General features: G+C 41.2%; 1 protein-coding gene across 4 annotated transcripts in view; it reads right to left on the bottom strand.

The window, feature by feature from the left end:
• Positions 1-4258: 4258 nt before the first annotated feature.
• Positions 4259-23180, bottom strand: part of kcnh1a (potassium voltage-gated channel, subfamily H (eag-related), member 1a) — a 35790-nt gene continuing 16868 nt past the window's right edge. For all 4 annotated transcript variants that reach the window (XM_034608604.1, XM_034608606.1, XM_034608605.1 and 1 more), the window contains 6 exons: positions 21584-21741; positions 19627-19898; positions 16102-16301; positions 14116-14368; positions 8956-9152; positions 4259-6374 (listed from right to left, as the gene is read on the bottom strand). In XM_034608604.1, the coding sequence (XP_034464495.1) occupies positions 5505-6374; positions 8956-9152; positions 14116-14368; positions 16102-16301; positions 19627-19898; positions 21584-21741 (1950 nt within the window). In that variant the 3' untranslated portion in view covers positions 4259-5504. The remainder of the gene's footprint in view (positions 6375-8955; positions 9153-14115; positions 14369-16101; positions 16302-19626; positions 19899-21583; positions 21742-23180) is intronic.

Below are 23180 nucleotides of genomic sequence, written 5' to 3'. Positions count from 1 at the left end.
TGATACTGTGAGTTCTTCTCAGCTCCATCGGAAAACATTCTCAGTGTCACTTTTCACGAGATAGGACGTTAGCAGTGTGCACCCTCTAATTTGAATTAATCAATAACTTGTTTAAGTTATTTTTATGCAAAATGTGCAGAATCCTTTCCAGGCAAATGTAATTTTCAAGTTTCTCTACTTTATGTGAACTGAACATCTTTTGGTTTCTGGACAAAACAAGATTGGATAATAAGAAATCTATTCTATCATTTCAAAGAGATAATAACCAGTGGATTGACCGATAACAATAATCTGGTTCAGACTGTTTATAGATATGAGGATCAGTTTATGGCCTGATGGGAGAAAAATCTTTCTAATTCTAATAAGTATTAACATCTGACCTTTAGATACAAGACATAATAATCTACCCTGTAAGAGACTGACTAGTTTGTCAGCTTTAAATAGTTAAACACAAGTTTTGGGAATTTATTAGGAAGAAGCTTTAAAAAGCCAGTTTGTCTTTTGAGGTTAGAAAGTTATGTTGCAGAAATCATTTGATCCTCTTAATATTCAAGGTGCACAATAAGCTTCAGGTTGAATTTTAAGTCCGAGGTTCCATCGGGGAAATTCCTCATTGACTTTAAAGAACTTGTGTTGCCTCTGGTTCTCTGTTTGTTTATTGTTCTGCTGCAGCGATTGATTGTTCCCAAGGTTTCTCAAGTTTCTCCATCAGTTCAGATCCATCTCACCTGCAGGAGCGGTGGTGGGTAAACAGTCTGTTTGTCAATAAAGAATAAGAGTATAATGAGGAGCCTCTTGTTCTGCTTCCATTAGCTGATTCCTGTCCTCGGGATTATCACACCGCTGACACTAAGGAGGATCAATGTAAGCTGGGGTCAGCGAGGAATCCTCTTAAATGAGAACTAAACCCAGGTTTATCCGACGGGAGATGATCAGCAGGAGAAAACAACACCTGCTGACAAACACTTTCTCGGAGAAGAGCTCCGAACGCTGAACAGACCAAACGTCAACATACAAAATGTTTATTATGAAGAGCACAGTTTGTCACAGTTCATTACAAAGAGTTCCCGTTGTGCTTGTACATTTCTCATCCCGTGACATGTGAGCGTGGAGGCATGTGCATATTACAGAGAACACACATCAGATCCGAACTGCTTCAACAATCACTGCAAGGTGATCAGTGCATATAGAGCCCGACAGTCCGAGACCACTTCCCCCATTCCCCCCTGTTCACAATATATATGTATATAAATACCACTTGTAGTGATGAACCGCTAACGTGGATCGAAAAGCCTCCGGACAGAATCATTCCAACATAAGTGTGTTACTTGTACAAGGTTTGTAAACTGCCACAGTGTGTAATGGCTGGACCTGTGTGTGTGTGTGTTTGTGTGTGTGTGTGTGTGTGTGTGTAGAGAATAACGCTTTCATCTCAACCAATGAGACGACCACGGCACAGTTTCTGTTACTTTATCTTTGAATCAGTAATATGTTTGTTTCTTTACTTTATATTCATCCAGTTTTTTATCTGCATGAGAAATAGAGAGGAAATGGTTATAATGATCATCTGCTTATAGCTCTCTCTCTCTCTCTCTCTCTCTCTCTCTCTCTCTCTCTCTCTCTCACATATTGCTCTCAAGTCCCTTATTTCTAAATGTTAGATTGCACCTACATCCCGTTGCTGTAGTTTATACTGTTTATATACTATATGGTTTTATAACCAGGCAGCTATGAAGAGCTGACCACAAAAATATTTCTGTTTTCAAATCATTCCAAAGAAGAGGTTTAGATATGTCACACTGCTTTTCTGGAGGTGGGGCGATATAATGAAGGCACAGTGTTGCATGCTTCTATAATAAAAAGGTATTTTAATATTATCAACGACGTGTTGGTGCAGTAATGTAAAAGTTCTTTTCACTTTTCTAGATATTTCGTCACTTTTTGTTTGTAAATATTACGGAACAGTTTGACATATTGCTTTCAATGAGCTTGTTTCTGGATTTTAGAGTCAACCTACATCCCATTGTATTAGTGAAGTGTAAAGTAAGTTAAGTTAAGTTTCCTTTACCTGCTTTATCTTTGTTTCATTATGAAAATAATTTGATCTGGTTTAGTTCCTGTTGGATACTAAAAAATGTAAAGAATTCGAAGAAGAAGAAAATTACACGTTTACATTTAAATAGAACCAATCACAGAATTAAATAAGTTACAAAATATAATTACAAATATCAACTATGTCATTCATCTGTGTCATTGGTGAAGTGAAACAGCATTTGGTTGTGGATCAAATTAAATTATTCCACCTTAACTTCATGTAACAATCGGTTGAAAAAAAAAAATTCTATGTGAAATTCGTTGGATGGAATCAAATAAATAATAATATTCAGCAATTTATCAGTTTGCATTGATTCAGTAAAAATTTAATGTATTTCCTCAGTTTGTCATGTGGTTAAATTGTGTGACATTCAGAGATTTACAAATTTGACCGTCATGTCAGCTCCCAAAAGTTAACCAAAACAATCTGGATCGCCCCCTGGTGGCTGGGTTCAGTGTAAGTCATAGACCCTGCCTCCTCCTCGTTAGCAGATGGGACATGTATCACATTAAAAAGTCAAAGTACATTTTTCACAAAGATGGTTTCTGTGATTTTGGGTCATTCTTGTCACACTGGTGTTTGTTCAAGTTTTCATCTCTCTGGTAAATTTGGTTTGAATTAATTTGCTGCTTTGAAACGGGGTCGAATGTCATGATTGACAGCTGCGGCTGACTCATGATTGACAGCTCATGATTGGCGGGACGTCCATACTCCGACCCCAAATGACTCCAAACTTCAGAAGTGAGGAGGAAATGGAGACATATCGTCCATATAAATATATCAAGCTACAGTGCAAACCCACAACTGATGGATTCAATGTCGTCGTAAGATATCAAACAGATTTTCTTATCAGTTTCAAGTGTTTGCTGAACTCAGTGCTCTGTCAGTCTCAGTCACAAGTGGAGCAGTGAAGTGATCATGTAATAATAATGTGAAATCTCCCTCTAACCCAAACCAATCCTCACTTTTGTGATGACATGCCCATTTATTTTTAGTCGGATGAATGTTTGATGGAAACGGACGGGACAGAATGTGTCGGAGGATAAAAACCTCTTTTCCTCTCAGCTTGTCTTTTGTCTCGTTGAGAAAGAAGGAATGTGGGGAACATAAATTATCCATATGAATAATAAATATTATATAATAGTGGTTATTGGTTCTCGCCAGTTGAAAAGACTATTTCTACTGTAAACTAAAGATAGAGTCGAGCAGGAAGTAGCAAAGCTTCTTCCAGAGGAGCCTTTGACTTCTGCACAGCTTTGTATTGGTTTAAGGAAATAAAATATAATATATAACTGCAGTTTAAATCAGTGATACAAAATAATACAGTATATGAATGACTGCAATTCATTTATTCTGATATTTATTATTAGCAATCTACATAAACCATCAATCTATGAAACTGTAGTTGATAGTTTGATTGGTTCAGAAATGATAAATATTTATTGAATGTTATTACACTTTTGTTAATTATTGCTGAAAACCAGAACCTGTGACTTTAATTAAAGTTTGATAGCATATTTTTATTGGCTTATTAGGCTTTTGTTGATTGTTGTTAAAACACTGATGATACAGATATATTAATATATTTATGAGGTGAATCATGTCATTGGAGATTTGAGAATTTTTGAGAATTTGAAATATATATTTTGTTATTGTGTAATTGTGGTGAAACAAAGTTCAAATTTATAACACAATGTTAATTTAAATAGAAAGTGGTGAAATTTGGAAATAATAACTATTGGTGCTTCTTAAACATTTAATTAGTTTATTTTTGACTGGATTTCTCTGTATTTTTGATGCATGGGGAAGATAAAATAAATTAGAATTATGTTTTTATACATTCTTGAGTAATTAAGTTACATGAAAGTTTGCATTTCTTTCTATAAATTAATTTATCAGGATCAATAAAAACAAAATGAATCAGCAACTACATTTTAATCCAATAATTCTTCACCAAACCTTTGGTTGTAGTTTCTCATATGTGAGGACTCACTGAGTAAATTAAATAACTTTCAACTGATGATCAGACAAATTAAGCAATTTGAGGACGTCCCCTAAGGCTCAGTGAAGTGGTTGTGATTGATTAATCGAGAAATAATCAGGAAATGAAAAGATAATATTGAAGTTGTGTTCATGTGGTTTTCTCCCAGTTTGAAGACAAAGAAATCAGTGACTGCATCAAACACTTTCACACTTTTGATCTTTGACTCTTAGTTTGAATCTCATATTGTGACGGGATGATGTTTTCTTTACATATTAACTCGTGCATGCTAACGGGTGTAAACGTACCTCAGTGGCCATCAAAAGGCAGAACTCATCAGTCCACATATCTCGGTTTGCTTCCAAGAACAAACCTCTGATGACTCTTTGACAGCTCGTTTTATTTTAATACATAAATAAATTCTTTTTCAGAAACATGATGCAGAAAATGCATTCCTTACTAAGTTCATGTCAGTTTGTTAAATAAGGGGCAGCAGCAGCAGCGGCACCCGCATCACCTAATTCTGCATCACCAAAGCTAAGATGCATGGCTGCCATACAATACATATACTTATATATATATATAGAGAAAGATATATATCACCCGCTGTAGTGTTTATATAAGAGAATGACAAGATTGCAGAGGAGATAACTGACGGCTGCCACACAAGTTAAAATTGCATTCCGTTTTCTCATGGAGCAGTTTTATCCACTGGTTTATGGAAATGATAAGCTTTGCTGAGAGATGTCTTTGAAAAAATCAGATTGCTTGGCCGGAGTTATCTGTTGTATAATTCATTATGATCCTGGCAGATGATATAATAAGAGAATTCATCAATCGCTGGAGGAAATGACTCGGAGACTGTTTCGACATCTGCAAAAGAAACCGTCCCCTCTCCACTGTCGCTGTGAAATAATGCAAATGACTCGACGCGCGGCCTCGATTAATAAAATATGCGCCATCTGCAATTTGAGGCACACGTCTACTTTATGTGACATGCAAGGAATCTCGTACAAATAATAAACCAGTGGGTCATGCTGTTTCTATTAGAGCCTTCCGACAGGGATACGACAAAGTTCTCGACAAACCTCAACCAGGTTTTTGGACTCAAGCTAAATTCATACCACTCAAGCTATATTTTACCATTAGAGTGCAATGGAAAAATAAATCGAACTTATATACAAGCATTTTCAGTTTTTAACCCCTGAGTGCTCAGTGTTACGACGCCCAAATCTGGCCCTTGACCTCAACCCGACGGTCCCTCAGTAGCCAACAGGTACGACCCCCTACAATACAGGCCGGTGGATCTTAGAGACCACGCTGAGGCCTAATCTAAACGGTTGCACCCAGTGCAGCCTCAGCAATCCAAGTCACTGGATTCTAGCTGAGTTTACAGAAAACTGATGCCGGATGACTCAGCACATCCTTTCAAGAGAAGATATCCTCTTTGCCCAGTTCCGGTGAAGCAGGTCTGGAGATGTCAAAAAGATGCTGCGGGGAGCCGGCGCTCGAATGCCTCGCTTTGAGGAGCAGAAGGGCTTCTGTCAGTTGCACCTCCAGGCCGGACATGCGAACGTTCAGGCTCATGAGGTCGTCCTTCAGCTCCAGCTTGAGCTCCTGAAGCGAGGCCTGGAGCGTTTGCTCTTGGATGGGATAGAAGGGGTGCCGGGTCTCCGGAGGCTGGACGGGACTGCGGTCCTGGGGCGTCAGGCGGAACTCGCCCACTTTGTCCAGCCGCAGGTCACTTTTGGTGATACCGCTGTCACACGAGTCCGTCTTTTTTAGAGACGTCTGTGATTCGTGCACTTTTGTCCGTTCGGGCAAAACCTCCATGGATTCGGCTTTAGACACTTTGTTCCAGTTGTCGGGTTTGGCCATGGACTCCTTGAAACGACCCCACCCTTTGGCTTTAACTGGTTCAGCAGGCCGGCCCCCGACCAGAGAGACGGGAGCTGGCACCTGTAGCTTGGCCTTGTCTGACGGAGGACATTTGGAGGGTGTTGAAGATGAAGGCGTTGAAGATGAGGGCGTTGCTGGGCTCTCTGTTACCGTGACGATGCTGCTCGTGGGAATGGCTGTTTTCCCCAACGGGACGTCCACGTACATGGGGCCCTTTTCGATATCGTGATCATCTGGTTGTGGTTTGTCTGTCGTCAAACGAGCCTCCTTCTGCTGTCGAAAGCGCTGGAAGAGTTTTCGTACCGGGTGATCCGGCGGCAGGTTCAGAGGGGCTTCATTTTTACGCCTCTGCCGCTCCTCTTCCTCACGTTTCACATCACTGATCTTTCGGAAGACGATCTACAAGACAATTTAAAGTTAGAGGTGAAAACCCAACGAGCGTTGCAGCAATTATCTTTTCTGTTGTTTGTTTGTAATGTGATTAAAATCCTGTTTAGGTGCAATTTGGATACGAAACACATTTCAACGTCAGGTGTGAATGGAGTCGTGAAGAAACGGGTGTGTGTCTGTCTCACTGTGCAGCGACAATGTCTCAGAATGTGTGTGGTTGGTAAATGTCACTTTAATGAGCTTATTCCCACAACACTGAGGGAAAGTTCACATCCTGCCCGTGGCTTCAGAGGGTGAAGACACACTGTTCGCTCCGTCACCACACAGCTGCTAATGGACAGCTGAGCTCGTGAGCAGCTCTATTTTACTTTTCCTTCTGCACGTTGACGTATGTGAGCAGCAGGGTCGCCAGATGTACGATGATTACGAAGAATTCTGCCCTCTGTACGACGTACGATCAATAATGCATGATGTGCGATAATTTGATCATTTTGAGACAGTGTTATCAGTTGCAATCTGGAGAGAGAAAATATGGATCACATCTGTGTTTACGCATCTCTTCTAATGCAAAATCAGATGAAAATGTGTTTTAAATATGCACATAACAAACAATCTCGAATACAAATCCTTTGAATTCCTTTTTCTAAAGAATTGTGACAAATATACGAGACAATTGTCAACGTTTTGTGGAGGACAAACTTTGTTTAAGTGTCTCTGCTTCTAAACGGCCTCAAACCTAGTTACACTGTCTTTTGTTGTTACTTGCCAGTCGTTATATTTGCTGGTATAGATATACAGTGTCTATAAGAAGCTACTATATTTCAGCTTGTTGGATTTTATGGACTCGCAATTAAGCGTATTTCCCTAAATGTCAAACTGTTTCTTTGACTGAATGTATTATGTTTCAGGTTTTCAAGGAACCCAATTCAAAGTATTTGTCTATTTATAAAAAAAGGAGCACAGTCTTAAAAATGAAGTATCTACTATCTGAGTGTTAACTTTTATTGTTTATTTTATGATCACTCTTTGTCATCTGCTGAAAAGCAATACACATAAAGTCATTCATCATAACAAGGTAAGACATCCCACAGCTCCACTCTTCTCTCAACTCAAACCACTTGAACATATTGTACGTGTGCTGCCTTTCTTTCTCAAGTTCGAAACACAGCCTCACCAGCTTGGTTCCTGAAGGCAGCATTTAGACCCAATCCCTGAATTTCCCTGCTGTACAACATTCAGACAGTACGAGGCCCCGGTGACTCGAGAGTTTAGAGCAGCAGATGAGATCTGATCTTCATACGCAGGCAATCCAATCTCACCGCTGCTCTCCGGGGCCGCCTCACCTCCATGAATGAGCTAATGATTGGTAGCTACATCACAGCTGTTTAGTTCTCAATGAAGGACGTGAGAGTGGCTTTTACATATGGTGACGGTTTAATGGAAGTGATGTATGAAGCGTGGCAGCAAGTTTGTGTTTTTTTTCATACGAATACATTTGTGTTATTAGACTAGCAAATGTACTTTTTTCAACATTGTTAAATCAACAGCATTTTAAGAATGAAGAAAAACTGGGTAGAATAAGTTCATTTCACTTGGGAAATATACTTTTTTTCCTTTTTTGTCCATGAGAAGATGATCAGAGGTGGAAGAAGTACCAAGATCCTTTAATTAAGTAGAAGTACTGAGACTAAAACATAAAAATACTCCTTCAAATCTCCTTCTGAAAGTTCTGCCTTCAAAACCCTACTCAGATAAAAGTGAACACATCGGCAAGATGCAAAAGTTGGGTCTTGGGGGGGTCTTGACTCATGAGATTATTTATGGTGCAAGAAAGAAGAAGAAAATATTTCCGATGCACATAATCGTTATTAAACTATTCTTCAATCTTTGCTGTTATATGGGAAATGTTGCATGTTCTCATTCCTTCCCTTGCTCGAGGCTACAGGCTAAAGGGGATCATGTGTTTACTGTTGCTGCTCATGAGCTTTGGAACAGTTTACCTTTACAAATAAACTTGAATCCTCAGGCTACAGCTGATTCCCTCTGCTTCAGTCTTTGTGCTAAAGCTAAGCTACCAGCTGCCTGGCTGTAGCTTCATATTTACCCAACAGGCATGAGACTGGTTTTCAATCTTCTCTTCTGACTCTGAGCAAGAAAGCAAAGTTTATTTCGAAAAAGGCCGTTTCTGTAACGGGACTAGAAACAAACGGACAGAAATAAGTTTCTCGGGAGAAAGAGTGGAAGGAAAAGTGGTCACTGAACTCGTCCACCCACATTACGAGATGATCTGTGGGAAGCACAGTTCAAAACCAGCACAGCAACTGTGACTCAGCACCAGAATGAAAACAGGATGCAGGACGTCCACTAAAGGTTCAAGCTCTTATTTAAAATAATGGCTCGGCAGATAAACAATGTGGGAAAAGAGACTTAAAAAAGAAGTTCTGCAATAAATCTTCCTGAAAGTCAAAGTGTTGAGGAGAGATCTAGATATTTTCCATCGTTTTCTCTTTGCAACATACACACTGCAGTTGTTGTGAAGTCAGCGAACAGTGACCTGTTTTGTCTTCAGGCTAATTGAAGAGCCACTCACCCTTTTCCGCAGGTTATAAGTGAGCAGCAGATTTCTGGAGAAGTGGTTGGAGAACGCCGTGTAGAACTCCAGCACCTTCTGCAGGGCGTCGCGCTTGATGACGTGGAGGTCACAGTAGGTCAGAGCTCGCACGTTGGCGCAGGCTTGAGCCAGAGTCACCTCCTTCCAGAACACGTCCCCGAATACATCACCTTTACCTGCGGAGACAGAACAAGGATTAAGACCAGGAGAATGTACTTGTTACTTTAGCATCACTTTCTAATAAAACATGATATACATTAATATTTTACAAGATAAATGATCAATAAAGCTATTCAGAGACATCAGGGACTATTTTGCCGCTTTTTATTATGTTAACAGGATGTATATTAACTCTGAGCCACTGGGAATCTGCCACTTTTAAAGAATGGATTGAGGCATCAAGTGAAATCGCAGGTTATGAGCAGATTATCTAAAGTGTGACTGGGAGAGAGGATCTCTTTGATAAGATGTGGGGCCCGTTCCTTACTCCACTGCTCAATATGATAATATAACTTTGATGCTGCTCATCTGAACATCATTTGTATTTGGAACAGGAACTTGATAATAGTTAGTTTTAAATTTTACTCCTGGTCTCTGCTCCTTCTCTTTTTTTCTGCAGAAAATCTCTCGACAGATCCTTAAAAAATATATATATATAATTATAAGTCTTATAATTGACATAATGAAAATGTCAATACAAATTAAATAAATAAAAGAATAAATAAATAAAGCTATTCAGACAATAACAAGATAATTTAGCTGACTAAACCAGTGAGTCATGTTTAATCTTGTAATAAGTATTATGACTCAATATATAATTTGTAAATGAACAGCTTCTCACACTGTATGATATAATCATTAATTTAGTTTTTACTGAAAACATCTAATTACTTGTTTTACTGGATGACGACCTGAACAGGAAGCAGTTACTTTAAAGATATTGCAGCTAATAATCAAATTATCATTGATTTCAACATGAGTCACAGAAATCAATCCCATTTAGAACGACTCTACAGTATATTTGTACTGTGGCAGTAGTAGTATTTGTCTAATTAACTCCTGTATTGTACGTGATATCCTGTCTTGTTTGTAGTTGTACTTTACACGTTGTTTCTGCTCTACTGTGCCATTCAGCTAATGAGAATTTGACTCATAGTGGTAACTTCTAAATGGCTTCAGGCTCCATTACGGATCCAGGTCAATGCTATCCACCTGACAGTCTGGTAATTGTAGCCAAGAGGAACCAGTATTGACAAAAAAAGAGCCAAGATGGTGTCACTGGTCCTGCTCGAGGATGCCATCAATTATTCACTAAATCAATCATTTGGAAAATTAAAAGCAGGGGGTTTTAAAAAGAAAATGCTCCTGGGACTTAACCAGTCGGGCCAAGACGAGGAGAGAGATTTATTCTTATTATGTATCGATAAACAAGCTCGGCTCTATGAAGAGAAACTGGGTTCATAAATACTAGGGAGCAATTGGTCTGGTGCTAGGTTCTGGTTCTCATGATCTAACACGATCAACCCATTGCACACATTTCCCTGCTCTATTCTCACATGGTCTCACTCGGACATTTAACTGGAGGGGCTCGCAGCGACTGACTCACACTTCTGCGTTCTCAAACAGCCCCTCCAGAAAACTTCCAGAGAATATCAGGGGTTCAGTCCTTCTCCTGCCGGCTGTGTGGTGCTGAGCCGATACAGAAGGTTTTAAAAACAGCTGCCAGATGCTGCCCAAAAAAAAATGACATTATGAGGCAGCGAGATTGAATGAAAACAGTAAAGTTGTGGCCGACCAGAAACAATAATGAGCTTCAAGTCATCGTAAAGTTCTGTAGAGCCGCAGGGAGCCGTAGATTAAAGTGATAATTCACTTTAGCAGCTTTTCACATTGTCATTTAACATTGTTGGGTATTGTTGCATAAACGGCTGAGCTAGGTGTGAAACTATGTTCCATGTACGTGTGCTCTTAAAACCACAAGCAGAAGTGCAATTCATGTTGGAAGGTACCTTTCACCGTGAAAAATGTCCTGTTCTCCTTTTATTTTGCTCGCTAGCGTACATCCTGTGTGAATTATAGCACAGCATTTGACCTTTGCTCTGCACTCTAGCTTACATTTTGTACACTTTGTATGACCCTGCACTCCATCCTGCTCATGTTGTGTGAGCATCGAAAAGTAATTGTACCACATTAGGTCGTGACATCCGGCCACAGACAGAATATAACCACTGTGATATTTTGAGCAGCCCCCTTCCATTCTCTTATCCCTCTGCTCTCCTTCTGTGTGCATCTCATATGCTTTTCGTATCTTACGAGACTTAGAGAACTTATTGGAGCACTTCACGAAGTGCTCCAATAGGGACTGAAGTGATAGAACTCGACTTAAGAGTTTGTTAGCACAGGAAAATCTGTATCTTCTGCATTTCTAAATAAATTTGCTGTAACAGTCACAAAGCTTTCTAGCCAGTTGCCTCCTTGGGACCCACGCTTGTCTACGCCAGAGACGTCTGTCTGAAGGGTGAGTATCCACGGGTAGGTGGTCACCTTAACTGTGTTTAATGAGGAATGGGAAGGACTCACTAGGAGTCTTCCGCCATGAACAGCGGATTGAACATTGTGAAACACTAGGAAGTAAGACGCTTACAAGCCTAGGACTGTGCAAGGACTGGCCCAGTATAACAACTCCAGCAACCGTAATCCTGTAAAACCCTGCGTTCCTTAAGAGTGATAGCTTATCTGTCGGTGTAGAGTCATAACCTTAAGTGTAACCGGATTTTGCATAGACAAACCCTGAGAATTGATCACTCTCTTGTTTGTCGCCTTTAAAGCGTCTCCAACCGTGAATCCTCCGCTGAGCAAACGGGCTAAATACTTTGACTTTGTACATTCTGTGATCGACGATAGGGCTACGGACGCTAAGGTCCTTGGAAGTGCTAGGCTGAATTAGGCCTTGTTTAGAAAAAGGATCATCTTTGGATTATTGCTCCACAGATTGTTTTATTGTGTGTACAGCAGGTGACAGTTATTCAAAAGGCCAGTGGCAGCAGAGATACATTATTTCCTCAATCTATAGCTGTTGATATGTCTGTATGGCACAGTCTTTTCAACCTGAAATATGTATTTTCTATTTGTTCTTTTTAATTTTTGCCTTCGGACTTTCTGCTGATTTTTCCCGAGTGGACTGACTCTGGAGTTTCTCACTCTGACGTTTGCTCTCACACCTGAGTGTCTGGAGGATCTGCAGAGTTCAGTGGGTTCCTGAGAGCAGCTCGTTAGTCCTGCACATGGGCAGCGACCCGATGTGTTAAATCATTCGTGTCTGTGATTATTTCCTGCACACGTTGACAATAACCTGCAGTCTGAATTGATTTTTGATGAAGATGAATGTGAGGATGGATTCAGTAAAGCAAGAATAGGACAGTTTCATGAAGGTATAAAAAGTAAAAGCCCTGTTCTGCTTCCACCTGAAGCTCAAAGATCTGCTCGTCATCAATTACTCTGCCAAGTTATTTACTGTTACACAACCTCAACAGCCGGATCATTCATTACGAGCCGGGCGATGACCGTAGGATTCTTCCCGAAATCTAATATCATCTCCTTAGTTTTTGACACGTTGATGGAGCATCGTGCTGCCGCTGCTGTTGGTTTCCTTCATTAGAGACAGATTGACCACACTCCAACATCCCATCTAATTATCTGCTGGTTGATTTGGGTCATAAATTAATGTCTACGTCTTCCACCTGCAGGTCATAAACATCGGCTGCAGTTCAGGTGCATCACAGATGTAAAGGCTGAATCATTAAGTTTCATAATAAAATATGGCTGTTATATTATATCATAGTTTGTGTTTTGTAAAGCTTTTTATTTATTTTCTAACTATTTATGTTCTAATATATTTAAAACTGCACAAAGCCTCCTTGGTTTATTGTTCTCCTGTATTTTTGTCTTTAATATTATATGAGGATTATACTGATTAGGATGATTGGTGGATTAATTAGTTGACCTTGAGCAAATTGATCAGAAGTTTATAATATTGAATGAATCCTTTTACACATTTTTAAAGCACAAACTGACAATACGCTGCTTTCATTGTAATTTAAATGAAAATATCTCAGAGTTTTGAACTGCAGATAATAATCTGAACACGTCACTTTGAAGTTAGTGAAACTGTGATGGACAATTTAAAACTTTTTGGGACATTTTAGGAATCATAAAAAGACATAAAGCAACTAAGAACTCGGCAACACATTGAGAATTCACAGAGTAAAGCTGGACTCTGGTCAAATCGGACACAGGAGCCATCAGAGATGATTCCAAAGCCTTATGTGAACATTCTGAATATGAAATGTGTTTAGTAGATCGAGTTGAAAAGAGCCGACTGTTTTCCACGTGTTTCACAGAGGATTCAGTGTCTGTGACAAATCCTCAGTTAATGACTCAGCAGAAAACGATCCCCAAACAGCTCAGCCTGCTCTGCACTCAGAGTTTGTAAAGTGCTGCCACACAGAAAAGTCTCCTCACACTAAAATGTTGTGAGGCGAAACCCTCTTTGTTTGACCAGTGCTGGAGGCCAGTTTGACGATGAGATCATAAATTCAGATCTGAGCAAGACGCCACAGCAGCACCTCTGCATCTTCAACATTTGATTCTCCGTCACATTAAATCAATTCAAAGCTTCGGACAATCAAACTTTATATTCTGTAAAACTGGAGCAGATCCTTTAACGACCTCATCATAACATAACCATAAGTGGTGGATTTCTTCAAAGGGTCTCAAATATCACTTATGTTGCAGTACGAAGTTCACACCTTTAATTTAAATAAATCATTCTGAAGATATATCCGCATCGTGTGTCTGACAGCAGCTGAACTTCTCTCCTGCTACAGTTTGATTGTGTTCTTTCCATTTCAAAGTCCTATTTCATCTGTTAATTGTTAATTTTAAAGGATTATTGCTGGTAGAGATGTTGAGGACTTCACACAAATCACTGGACCCAAGAGTCCTGGTTTCTTGAAATTGCTTCAGCACACAAGAATATGTATGAAATCCTCTGAGTCAAAGAGGGGATTAGATTGAGTTCTCATTAAAGCACAGGCTGTACTTTCGAGATGCACGTTTAAACCACCAGGATCTACTCACCTAAGATGGCCACCACCTCATCATCCTGAATGACCTCCAGAGATCCGGACACCACGAAGCAGAGGCTGTCCACACTCTCTCCACCGTGGTAGATGAGGTCGCCGGGAGCACAGTGGATGGTTTGAAACTCCATGGCCAGAGCTCTGAGGCAGCCGTCACTGGCCAGCCGGAAAGCCGGGTGCTCTTTGAAAACCTTCCGGTTGAGATGAACACAAATATCGGCTCTCATGTCCTTCGGGCAAATCTGCAGCACCTGGAAGAAAATCCAAGAGCAGCGAGAAGAGGTGAGGATCCAAGACAGACGGGCTTCGCTCAGGGTCGGGCTCAGCTAATTCTCTCTCAGGCCTGGTCAGGGTGAGACAGTAACTTGTGGCCTGAGCTGAACTCGAACACGCATGAGAATGTACTGCGTGGGTTTTTCACTGTGAAAATCTCGATTATCAAACCCTCAGCTGCCCCAGTTTGAATCCAACTCTGTGGGAAACTATAAGATCATTTCCTCTCTCGCTCTGCCTTGTTAATAGCCATGCACAGGGAAGCAGTTGTGCAGAAACGATTTTATTCACTGGGACTCAGAGAATATTGGACTTGAATTCAGAAGCTCTCGCTTTTAGCTCTGTTTTTTGGTTTCTTCCAGCTCCTCTGGGAAATATGTGGAGCTTAAGCTGCTAAATACTCGTCTATGCTCCCCAGCTCGTCGCTAACGTCCATGTCTGCTGTTCAGTGCTGAGCCTAATATAGAGCCTGCCTCAAAGTATATGCATCATTTTGAGATTTTGTTTTTCAGAGAAGTTCAGAGAAGTGAAACAAATTATTTTCGCAGCTGAATAGTGTTGAAATGTTTAGGAACAGTTTGTACTTTTCCCTTTTTTTTAAATTTAGTATCATCAGTGGATGTTTCTTGGTGAAATCCAGCCTAAACACTAAGTGTGTACTTGTTTTATTTTGTTTAATACGCTTTCAAAACCATGTACTCCAAACCCTCCAATTAAATTCTAATGTATCTTCCTGTTATTGTTCTCGAAGCATAAATTAACTGTCGCAAGAAACACATTTTTATATGAAAAACAACAGATCTGGAGCTCCTTTCTTTATCTGTAGCTCGGGGGGGGGGGGGGTTTCACTGAACAGCTGAAAGTGTCCAGATATGTCTGTGAACGCTGTTCTACTGTGAAGGTCACATGGAAGCTGTGAGCAGGTCAGCAGTCCAGCTGAGTGTCACTGAGTGGCAGCATCTTGTTCGAGTGCATCTAATCACCAGGATGTCAGCCTGTTGCACGGCTCGGCCTTTAGAGCGAATCTCTTTGAAGACGAATGTCAAGCAGGGAGGGATTAGGAGCCATTTTTAGAGCCTTTAGAGTCGCCTGAAGCCACATGAACGATACACGGACACAATGAGGGGGACACGGTTGGATTTTCATTAACAGCTAAATCCTTGTTTTATTAAAAGCTAAATTTCTAGTTTAAAGCGGAACATTATTCTATTTACGTGACTGTATTGTTTGGAAAGGTGGATTGAAATTGGAATGCAGGGATATTAAAAACCTTTCTGGCTTCACATGAACCAGAGTGAGATCAGTTCAATCAAACCGCTTCCAGCTTTAAATGTTTTAATTTTCACACGTTCACGTCCTTTCAACATCATCTGGGTTCAGCCGGACGCCTGCTGGTGACTGGTAATTGCCAAAAATTGCCAAACCATTGTCTGCTTTGGATAATCGTCTGTTACATGTTTTCACTGAATCGCCCCCCCCCCCAAAAAAAACAAACTTTATAATTTTATACGAATACCAAAAAGTAACATCAATAAAAAGAAAATCCTTTAGGTGACACAGATATTTCACCTCAGTCTTCTTCATGGTGGAATTTTTGAGAAAATTAAACAATTATTATAATAAAATCCTTGAGAGGTGACACAGATATTTCAGCCCAAAGAGAAACGACAGAAATCAAGTACTCCGGCGCTGTAGAAGACGTGTGACGCACCTTTTCGGTGTCTATCCCCCGGGACATGGACCAAGTGGAGGCGATGTAGTCCATGACTCTCTCGCTCAGGCCTTTGGGAACCTGGTAAAGCTTGAGGAAGTCCCGGACGCTGTTGAGCATCTCGTGGTAACGATTGGTGTTGGCGTACATCTGCTGGAAGATCGTTGTCACGTTACCAAAGATGGTGGCGTAAAGCAGGGCTGGAGAAAAGAAGAGACATTTCATTTTCAAACACTGAAAGTTCGAGGGAGCATCGACAAAAACGTCATTTGCTATAGGATTTAGAAATTCCTTTCTCAGATGATCCAGTGGGTTTTGATAGTCCAGGGTCACACTGCAGATATTTTTAAATTAAACATGAACAGTCTTTAACACGGAAATCAGGTACTTTCAAGGACATAAAAACCTGGTTTACAAGGACGGACAAAATAAGACTTAACGTGGTCAATCACGTGGGAAATAAACAGCTACTTCTCCTCGTTTCCAGATAAATACAATCAACACATCTCGTGCCAAAGGGGAAAAACTATGATTACAGCTTTTTATTGCGTGTAAGCCTCCATTCTCGGGATGTTTTTCTTGTGATAGCACAATGAAAGAAAAGGCAAAAGAAAGAATACAGCGGTGCATCTACGAGGTGCATGGGTAGTTGAACTGGTGCAACAGCTGGCGTGTGCGTGGATCAAAGCCATCAGATGTCTGCCCTGTATGGAGCAGTGTTCTCTTGGCAATGGAGCCCTAATTAGCCCTGCTAGGAGGGATGGAGAGGAAGCATGCCAGCCACACATTTCAATTATCCTCAGATGATGACAGTAACCTGTGCGTGTGCGATTGTGAGCGTGTGTGTGTGTTTGTTTATTTCACGGTGCACAATCAAAGTGTTGAAAAACTGCACTGGGAATAATACTAATTAAAAAGCGCTCAAAACTCCCCAAGGGCGAGGAGAGCCACAACTTTCATCCTTTCATCCCCATCGCTCACTCCTACTACTATGTTGTCAGGCGTTGCAGTACGATTTTTCTTTATCACCCGAAACACAAAGGAGGGATATGTTCTTGTTTTGTTGCATCGTCTCAGCGCTGCACAATCGCAGACATCCAACTCAGCAAGTCGACAGATGAAGAGAGACGGTTTGACAACCGCCGCGTTTTTGAAGTCGCCAAAGTTTTCTGGACGACCACTACTTCCAAGCTTGACTGCAAAACGCTAACTTGTCTGATTAAGCAGAAAAACGCTGTCACAAAGGAAACTCAATCGGTCCCTGCGGAGCGGAGCTTCAGCTCGTCCCCAACATTCCTCCTCTACTTGCTGACGTGCACAACTCCGCCGCCGCTCCGCTCGGCATCCAGCAGCTGGCCCGTTTTAAACGTAGACAGTTGTCAGAAACTCAGGCCCCCGGGCCAACAGTTGCTATAGAAACAGGACATACTGTATATGTACCTCCCACGCTTCCCTGTGCCAGCCCCCCCCCCAATCCCCCGTCACACTGTGATCTTCTACTGCCAGCACCGATCCACTGACGATGGTAAAAATAGAACAGTATCAGGGCATCCATATTTCATAGAGAACAGCCATGGACTACAGTAGATTTCATCTACAACTCAATCCTCCCGAGGCTTTCTGGATATTTACGCTTCAGGTTGATTTGTATCCCACAATAACAAATTTAAAACAGATCCAAGCCTGCGGATGACTTTTAACCAGTTCCCCCACGAGAATATATTCATAAACCTGAACAGCCAAAAGGTAAGAGAGGGGCGGAGGACCGGGGCTGGGGGTGTGTGTGCGTGTGTGTGTGTGTGGGGGGGGGGGGGGGGGGGGGGGGCAAGCATCCTCTCGTCTCAGGGTTGAGATTGTGGCTGAAAAAAAGTAGCAGGGAGGTGAGGAGTGATTGCAGAGGGAGCACTGTGCTAAATTGATCTGGCAGCGTCAGTTATTGCTCCGAGGTGCTGCCGCCTGCGTGCAGTCACACATGATGGCGCCGCGCTGCACGCTGCATTATGAGACACACAAGCAGAAGACACCTTATAAATGTTTAATACAGGGAAGTGGAAAGGAGGGCACGCTGAGAAAACCCACCTCTTTTTTTTTTTTGTGCCGATTAGACGTCTTGTTAAATTAAATATATCTCAGTCACTATTATTCATGTTTAATGTAAAAGTGGCTTATTCTGCGTGTGGGTTAACCACAATAGTTGACTTTAATAGACATTATGCATCATTATTTGAATGTCATTTTAATAATAGATTTCAGATGTGAGTGTATTTGGTGACTTTTTAGATTCACGGCTCGTCGAGTGGCCACAGACGCTCGTTTAGATGCTTTTTCGGAGTCGTTTCAGAAATACAAAAAAACTTGTTTGAGTCGTATCTTAATAATTCAGCACAGTATCACACAACAGACCGAGGGAATGAGCCTGATGCTGCCGAGAGTAACAGCTTCTACCGCGTCGATATATAAGAGAAGACATTGTATGAACATCACAATTTACTGAAGTCTGTTCTGCACCGCCTCAGTTCTAAGGACTTTGTTGCCCTGAAAAAAACTGAATATACACATGTAGGCTACTGTCGACATCTGCTTCATCATGTGAAAACTGCACTTTAAGGCTCCAAGTCCCAGCCGGTGTTTACCTGAAGCTAATTAACCATCTTTTGCTGACATTTCTATTCTGATGCTCCAATTTCTAACTAAGTTGGTCCTGTCACATGAATAAAGCAGAGGCTACATGTAATCGTAATGGAGGAGAAAATAAAGCTAACAAAGATTAATCATCCTCCTAACAGGCAAAAAGTTTTGGTTTTACAACTTATATTGAGCTAAGTGACAACTGACCAACATGCGACTACACTACCAGATTTTACTGTCATTTTATTGATAAAGATTTATTGGCGGGAAAAGATCTCACTGGCCATTAGCATCCGTTAGCCCGTCAGCTCGTTAGCGTTTAAATTACCATGATTCTTTGGTCACCATGGTAATTGTTAGGTCGGCTGCTCCAAACAACGACACGTCAAGTATAATACGTCTGTCACATGATGATGTAACAGCAATTCAATCCCATGTGAGCTTGTGAAAGACAGAAAATAAAGTTTTGTGTTGTTTTTGTGATGTTTTTAAACACACTTTACATCACAATCCGTGCACTTTGGTGAGTAAACACAGTAAATGTCCAGTGTCTGAAAGTGGTATTTGACTGTGTTGTTTGTTGCATGAGTCAAAAGTGCTTTCAGTCTGAAAACTGTTCAGAAGACCGGCCCATGATGGTGTAGATGAAATAAAACCGTCAGTGAGGAGTTCTGACATTGAACTATATTCAACCCGAGCAGATTTTCCCAGGTGAGTTAGAGAGTTTGAAACATTGCTCAACTAATTATCAAGTTTTTTTTTTTTTCTGGACGTCAGGGGCTCCATGATTCATTTATTCACCTACTTCGGTGCAGTGTGGTTGTAAAGAGCATAGTTAAACTTCTCATATATCATGTATTTGCAGCATTAGAGAGAAGGAGAGACGCCTTCACTCACATCCAATCATCATCATGGCCACGGCGAAGATCTTCTCCCCGTCCGTCGTGGGGGCGATGTTCCCGAAGCCGATGCTGGTCAGGCTGGTCATGGTGAAGTACAGGGAGGTGATGTAGACCGAGTCCTTGTTTGGCCCGCCCTCCCACTTCCCTAAGCCGCTGGCGTTGAAGCGGTACGGCGAGCCCGCCGACACCGCCAGGATGTAGAGCCAGCTGTCCTCGCGCACGATGTTGGTCTCCTCATCGATGATCTCGTAGTCGCCGATGCTGTACCTGGAGCACGAATAAGCATCATGAGGCAGCTGCATCTCACACAGCTTGACCACAAGAACCCCTTTCTGTAGGAGAGGAGAATTTATATCTGAAGTTTGTGCCATAACTTTAAATCAAGACTTGGAGTCTACAGCCAATTTGTTCAACACCCTGTTGAGTTGGTTGTTTATGAAACCTCTGAGTTAGCTTCCTGGGGGAAAACCTTGGAGACGAATACAAATCTTTTTGAATATAAATTTGGTGAATGTCATGATGCAGCAACATTTTTTGATTTTGCTCAAGTTTTCAGTTGAAGTTGTGAACACAGAAGAGGAAAAGGCTTAGTTTGAATCTTTTCTAGACGCCCGGGGAGGTAAAACTCGACCCAAGAGGAAAGGAGGAATAAAAGAAAACCAACAAACTAAACAGATTTCTGTGTGATGGGATTTAGATTTTCTTATCAATACCCTGGTGATTATCAAATACCAACAACCGCTTCCTTTAGTCCGTGGCGAGCGGAGAGGGAGGCGGCTGCTCCTGCTGCTGCTCCTGCTGCTGCTCCTGCTGCTGCTGCTACTGCGAGCGGGCCTGGCTATTCGCTGCTGTCATCCGAGTGGACGGTGGTTCAACTTTTCTCAACACGACGCCATGACTCCGAGTGTGACCATGGCAACCGCAGATACCACACTGAGGGAAGTGGTACAGGGGCTGATTTTTACTGCTGTGTGGTTTTTGAAGCAACAGCAGCCTTATTAAATAGTCTGATTACACTGTCTGGGGGAGAGAACCCCACAGGAGGCTTAAATAATGAATATTAGCCCGGTTGGTCTCATATTAACATACAATATTTGAAATGGCCTCTTGTGTTTGTCTTCATGTGTGTAAACGAAAATGTGAGTATTTGGTTAATTTGTACATAATATATAAACATGAGAGGGCGTCTGCGAAGGAAAAATCTGTACCCATCATCCACTATCAGACATATTTTTGTATGCAGGTCATTGTATTGTCGTGATGTGTGTGTATTTCCAAACATAACAAACATGATGGGAACTTATTGCCTCCACCACACTTGCCCCCTGCAGAGGAGCTGATCTGATTAGACTTCGGAGGCCCGTGATCCACACATTTACATATTAATGAAGGAAAAAAACAAATTCTCTTGAAACCCGCTGTAACTCTGTCATGCAGGTTTTTATAGTAGGAAAAAACACACAGGTTTTAACACGTGAGCACAAGTGTGTGGTGACAAAAACACCAACAGCTAATTAATGCATTAATTAGGTTAATCCACGACCTCATTACATTACCTGGCTCTGCGATTCATTAATCACACACTCAAGCACAACGTGTTCATTTCATGTGAGTCTGTTTTACTCTTTAACAGATGTTAGACTGAATGTGAAAAATGCTGCCTAGGATACACATTCTATATATTACACTTAAAATGGTGGGAATTTGGGTGTGGACAAACATTTTGAAATGATATTTGAGGTTCAGGTCGAGTTTGGTCACGTTGGCTTGTCTATATACTTGATTTCTTACATGTCACGTGCCTTAAATGCGGGAAAAAACATCAGGTTGGTGTCGGGTTCAGAAGCAAAACCAGGATGTCTGCTGGGTTTGTTAGGACAGAAAATTCCGGCCCAAGAGAAAGTTTAATCAAAGTTATAGAGTGAAATGTAACGATGAATTAGTGAACGTACCAGATACAGGCGAGCCAATGGGCAGCCAGTCCGAAGACACACACCAGCAGGACCAGCACGGCCGCCCCGTACTCGATGTAGTGATCCAGTTTACGGGCGACCCGACCCAGACGGAGGAGCCGGACCACCTTCAGGGAGCTGAACAGACTGCTGATGCCCTACGGCGGAAAACCAAAGAGGAGAAAGAGACAGACTTTAAAAACAACATCGATAAAAGACAGAAAGGCACAAAGTTTAAATACAAGTATGTTAATTATAAAAAAGAGTACCACTCTACGGCCCATTTAACTTTATACTATATTAATACATAGCATATAACTATGAGGATATTTACAAGTGTTTATTACATCACTTATAAATTCTCATATATAGACATATTGCATATAATTATATATGGTTTGTACTATATTATCATTTATTAAGTTATAGGTGCCCACAGGAGTTACAAGTGTTGACATATACATTTATATTTGTTAACAACTACATAATTGTGTGTTCATGTACTGCATATTAATGCCACATGGAAAGTGTTATCAATTATACTCTCCAGTATATACTTGCAGTACAGTATCACTCTTTTAGTTCAGTTTCTAATTTTAAAACGTTTCACTAATGTTTTTCTTTTATTCCATTTTTCTATCTTTATCTCTCTCTGTGTCCTCAAGTTGTTTGTGTTTCATTATCCATGAGTGACTGGTTGCTGAACGCTGCGACTTCCTACTGGGATTAATTAAGCTCTTGCTGGATAAAATTAACTTTGATGGCTCTTCATGTAGAGAAATAGGTGCAAGAATTATAGTTGTATTTTTTTGTTATTTACAATTAAACTAAATGATTCACAAGAATCTGCCTCAGTCTAAATAATATTCTTCGTCATATAAAATCAGCTGTGAACATAAAGTGAATTCCTCTGGTGAGTGTGACGACAGGAAAGCATTTTAAAAGAATCAGGAGACGAGTGTATGAACCTGTTTTGTGGTGATGTGATACGAGCACAAGAGCAACACAACAGTGTGAACATGCGCCGAGTTGATTTTAAAATACATTCACCTGCAATGTGATGAAATTCCACAACACACACATATATATATATATATATATATATATATATATATATACGTTACATAACCAGCAGCTAAATGTCTGCTCAGCTTAACTGTGCAGTGAAACACCCACTCAGTGATTCAAACAGACAACTGCAATCCCATCAGTCTGCTCTGCTCTCTGCTGCTATTGCGTGTGTGTGTGTGTGTGTGTGTGTGTGTGTGTGTGTGTGTGTGTGTGTGTGTGTGCGCGTGTGTGTGTGTGTGTGTGTGTATGTGTGTGTGTGTGTGTGTGTGTGTGTGTGTGCGTGTGAGTGTGCGTGTGTGTGTGTGTGTGCGTGTTCGTGTGTGCGTGTGTGTGGCAGGAGGGGTATTGATTTTGCTAATGTGCTGTGGTCTGCAATGCGAGCAGACCTACAACTGCAGCGCTCGCTGTCACTCGATCTGATCAAGCTGCCGGACACCTCGGCTTCACTAAAATCACTTTACCGACCTGAGCTCCAACACAATTCAATTACCACTGCAGTGTCGTGCTGGTGAGCTCTGCTGCTGCA

This window comes from Hippoglossus hippoglossus, chromosome 15, assembly GCF_009819705.1.
Source record: "Hippoglossus hippoglossus isolate fHipHip1 chromosome 15, fHipHip1.pri, whole genome shotgun sequence".
NCBI lineage: Eukaryota > Metazoa > Chordata > Actinopteri > Pleuronectiformes > Pleuronectidae > Hippoglossus > Hippoglossus hippoglossus.
This window is presented reverse-complemented; position numbering and strand designations above follow the sequence as displayed.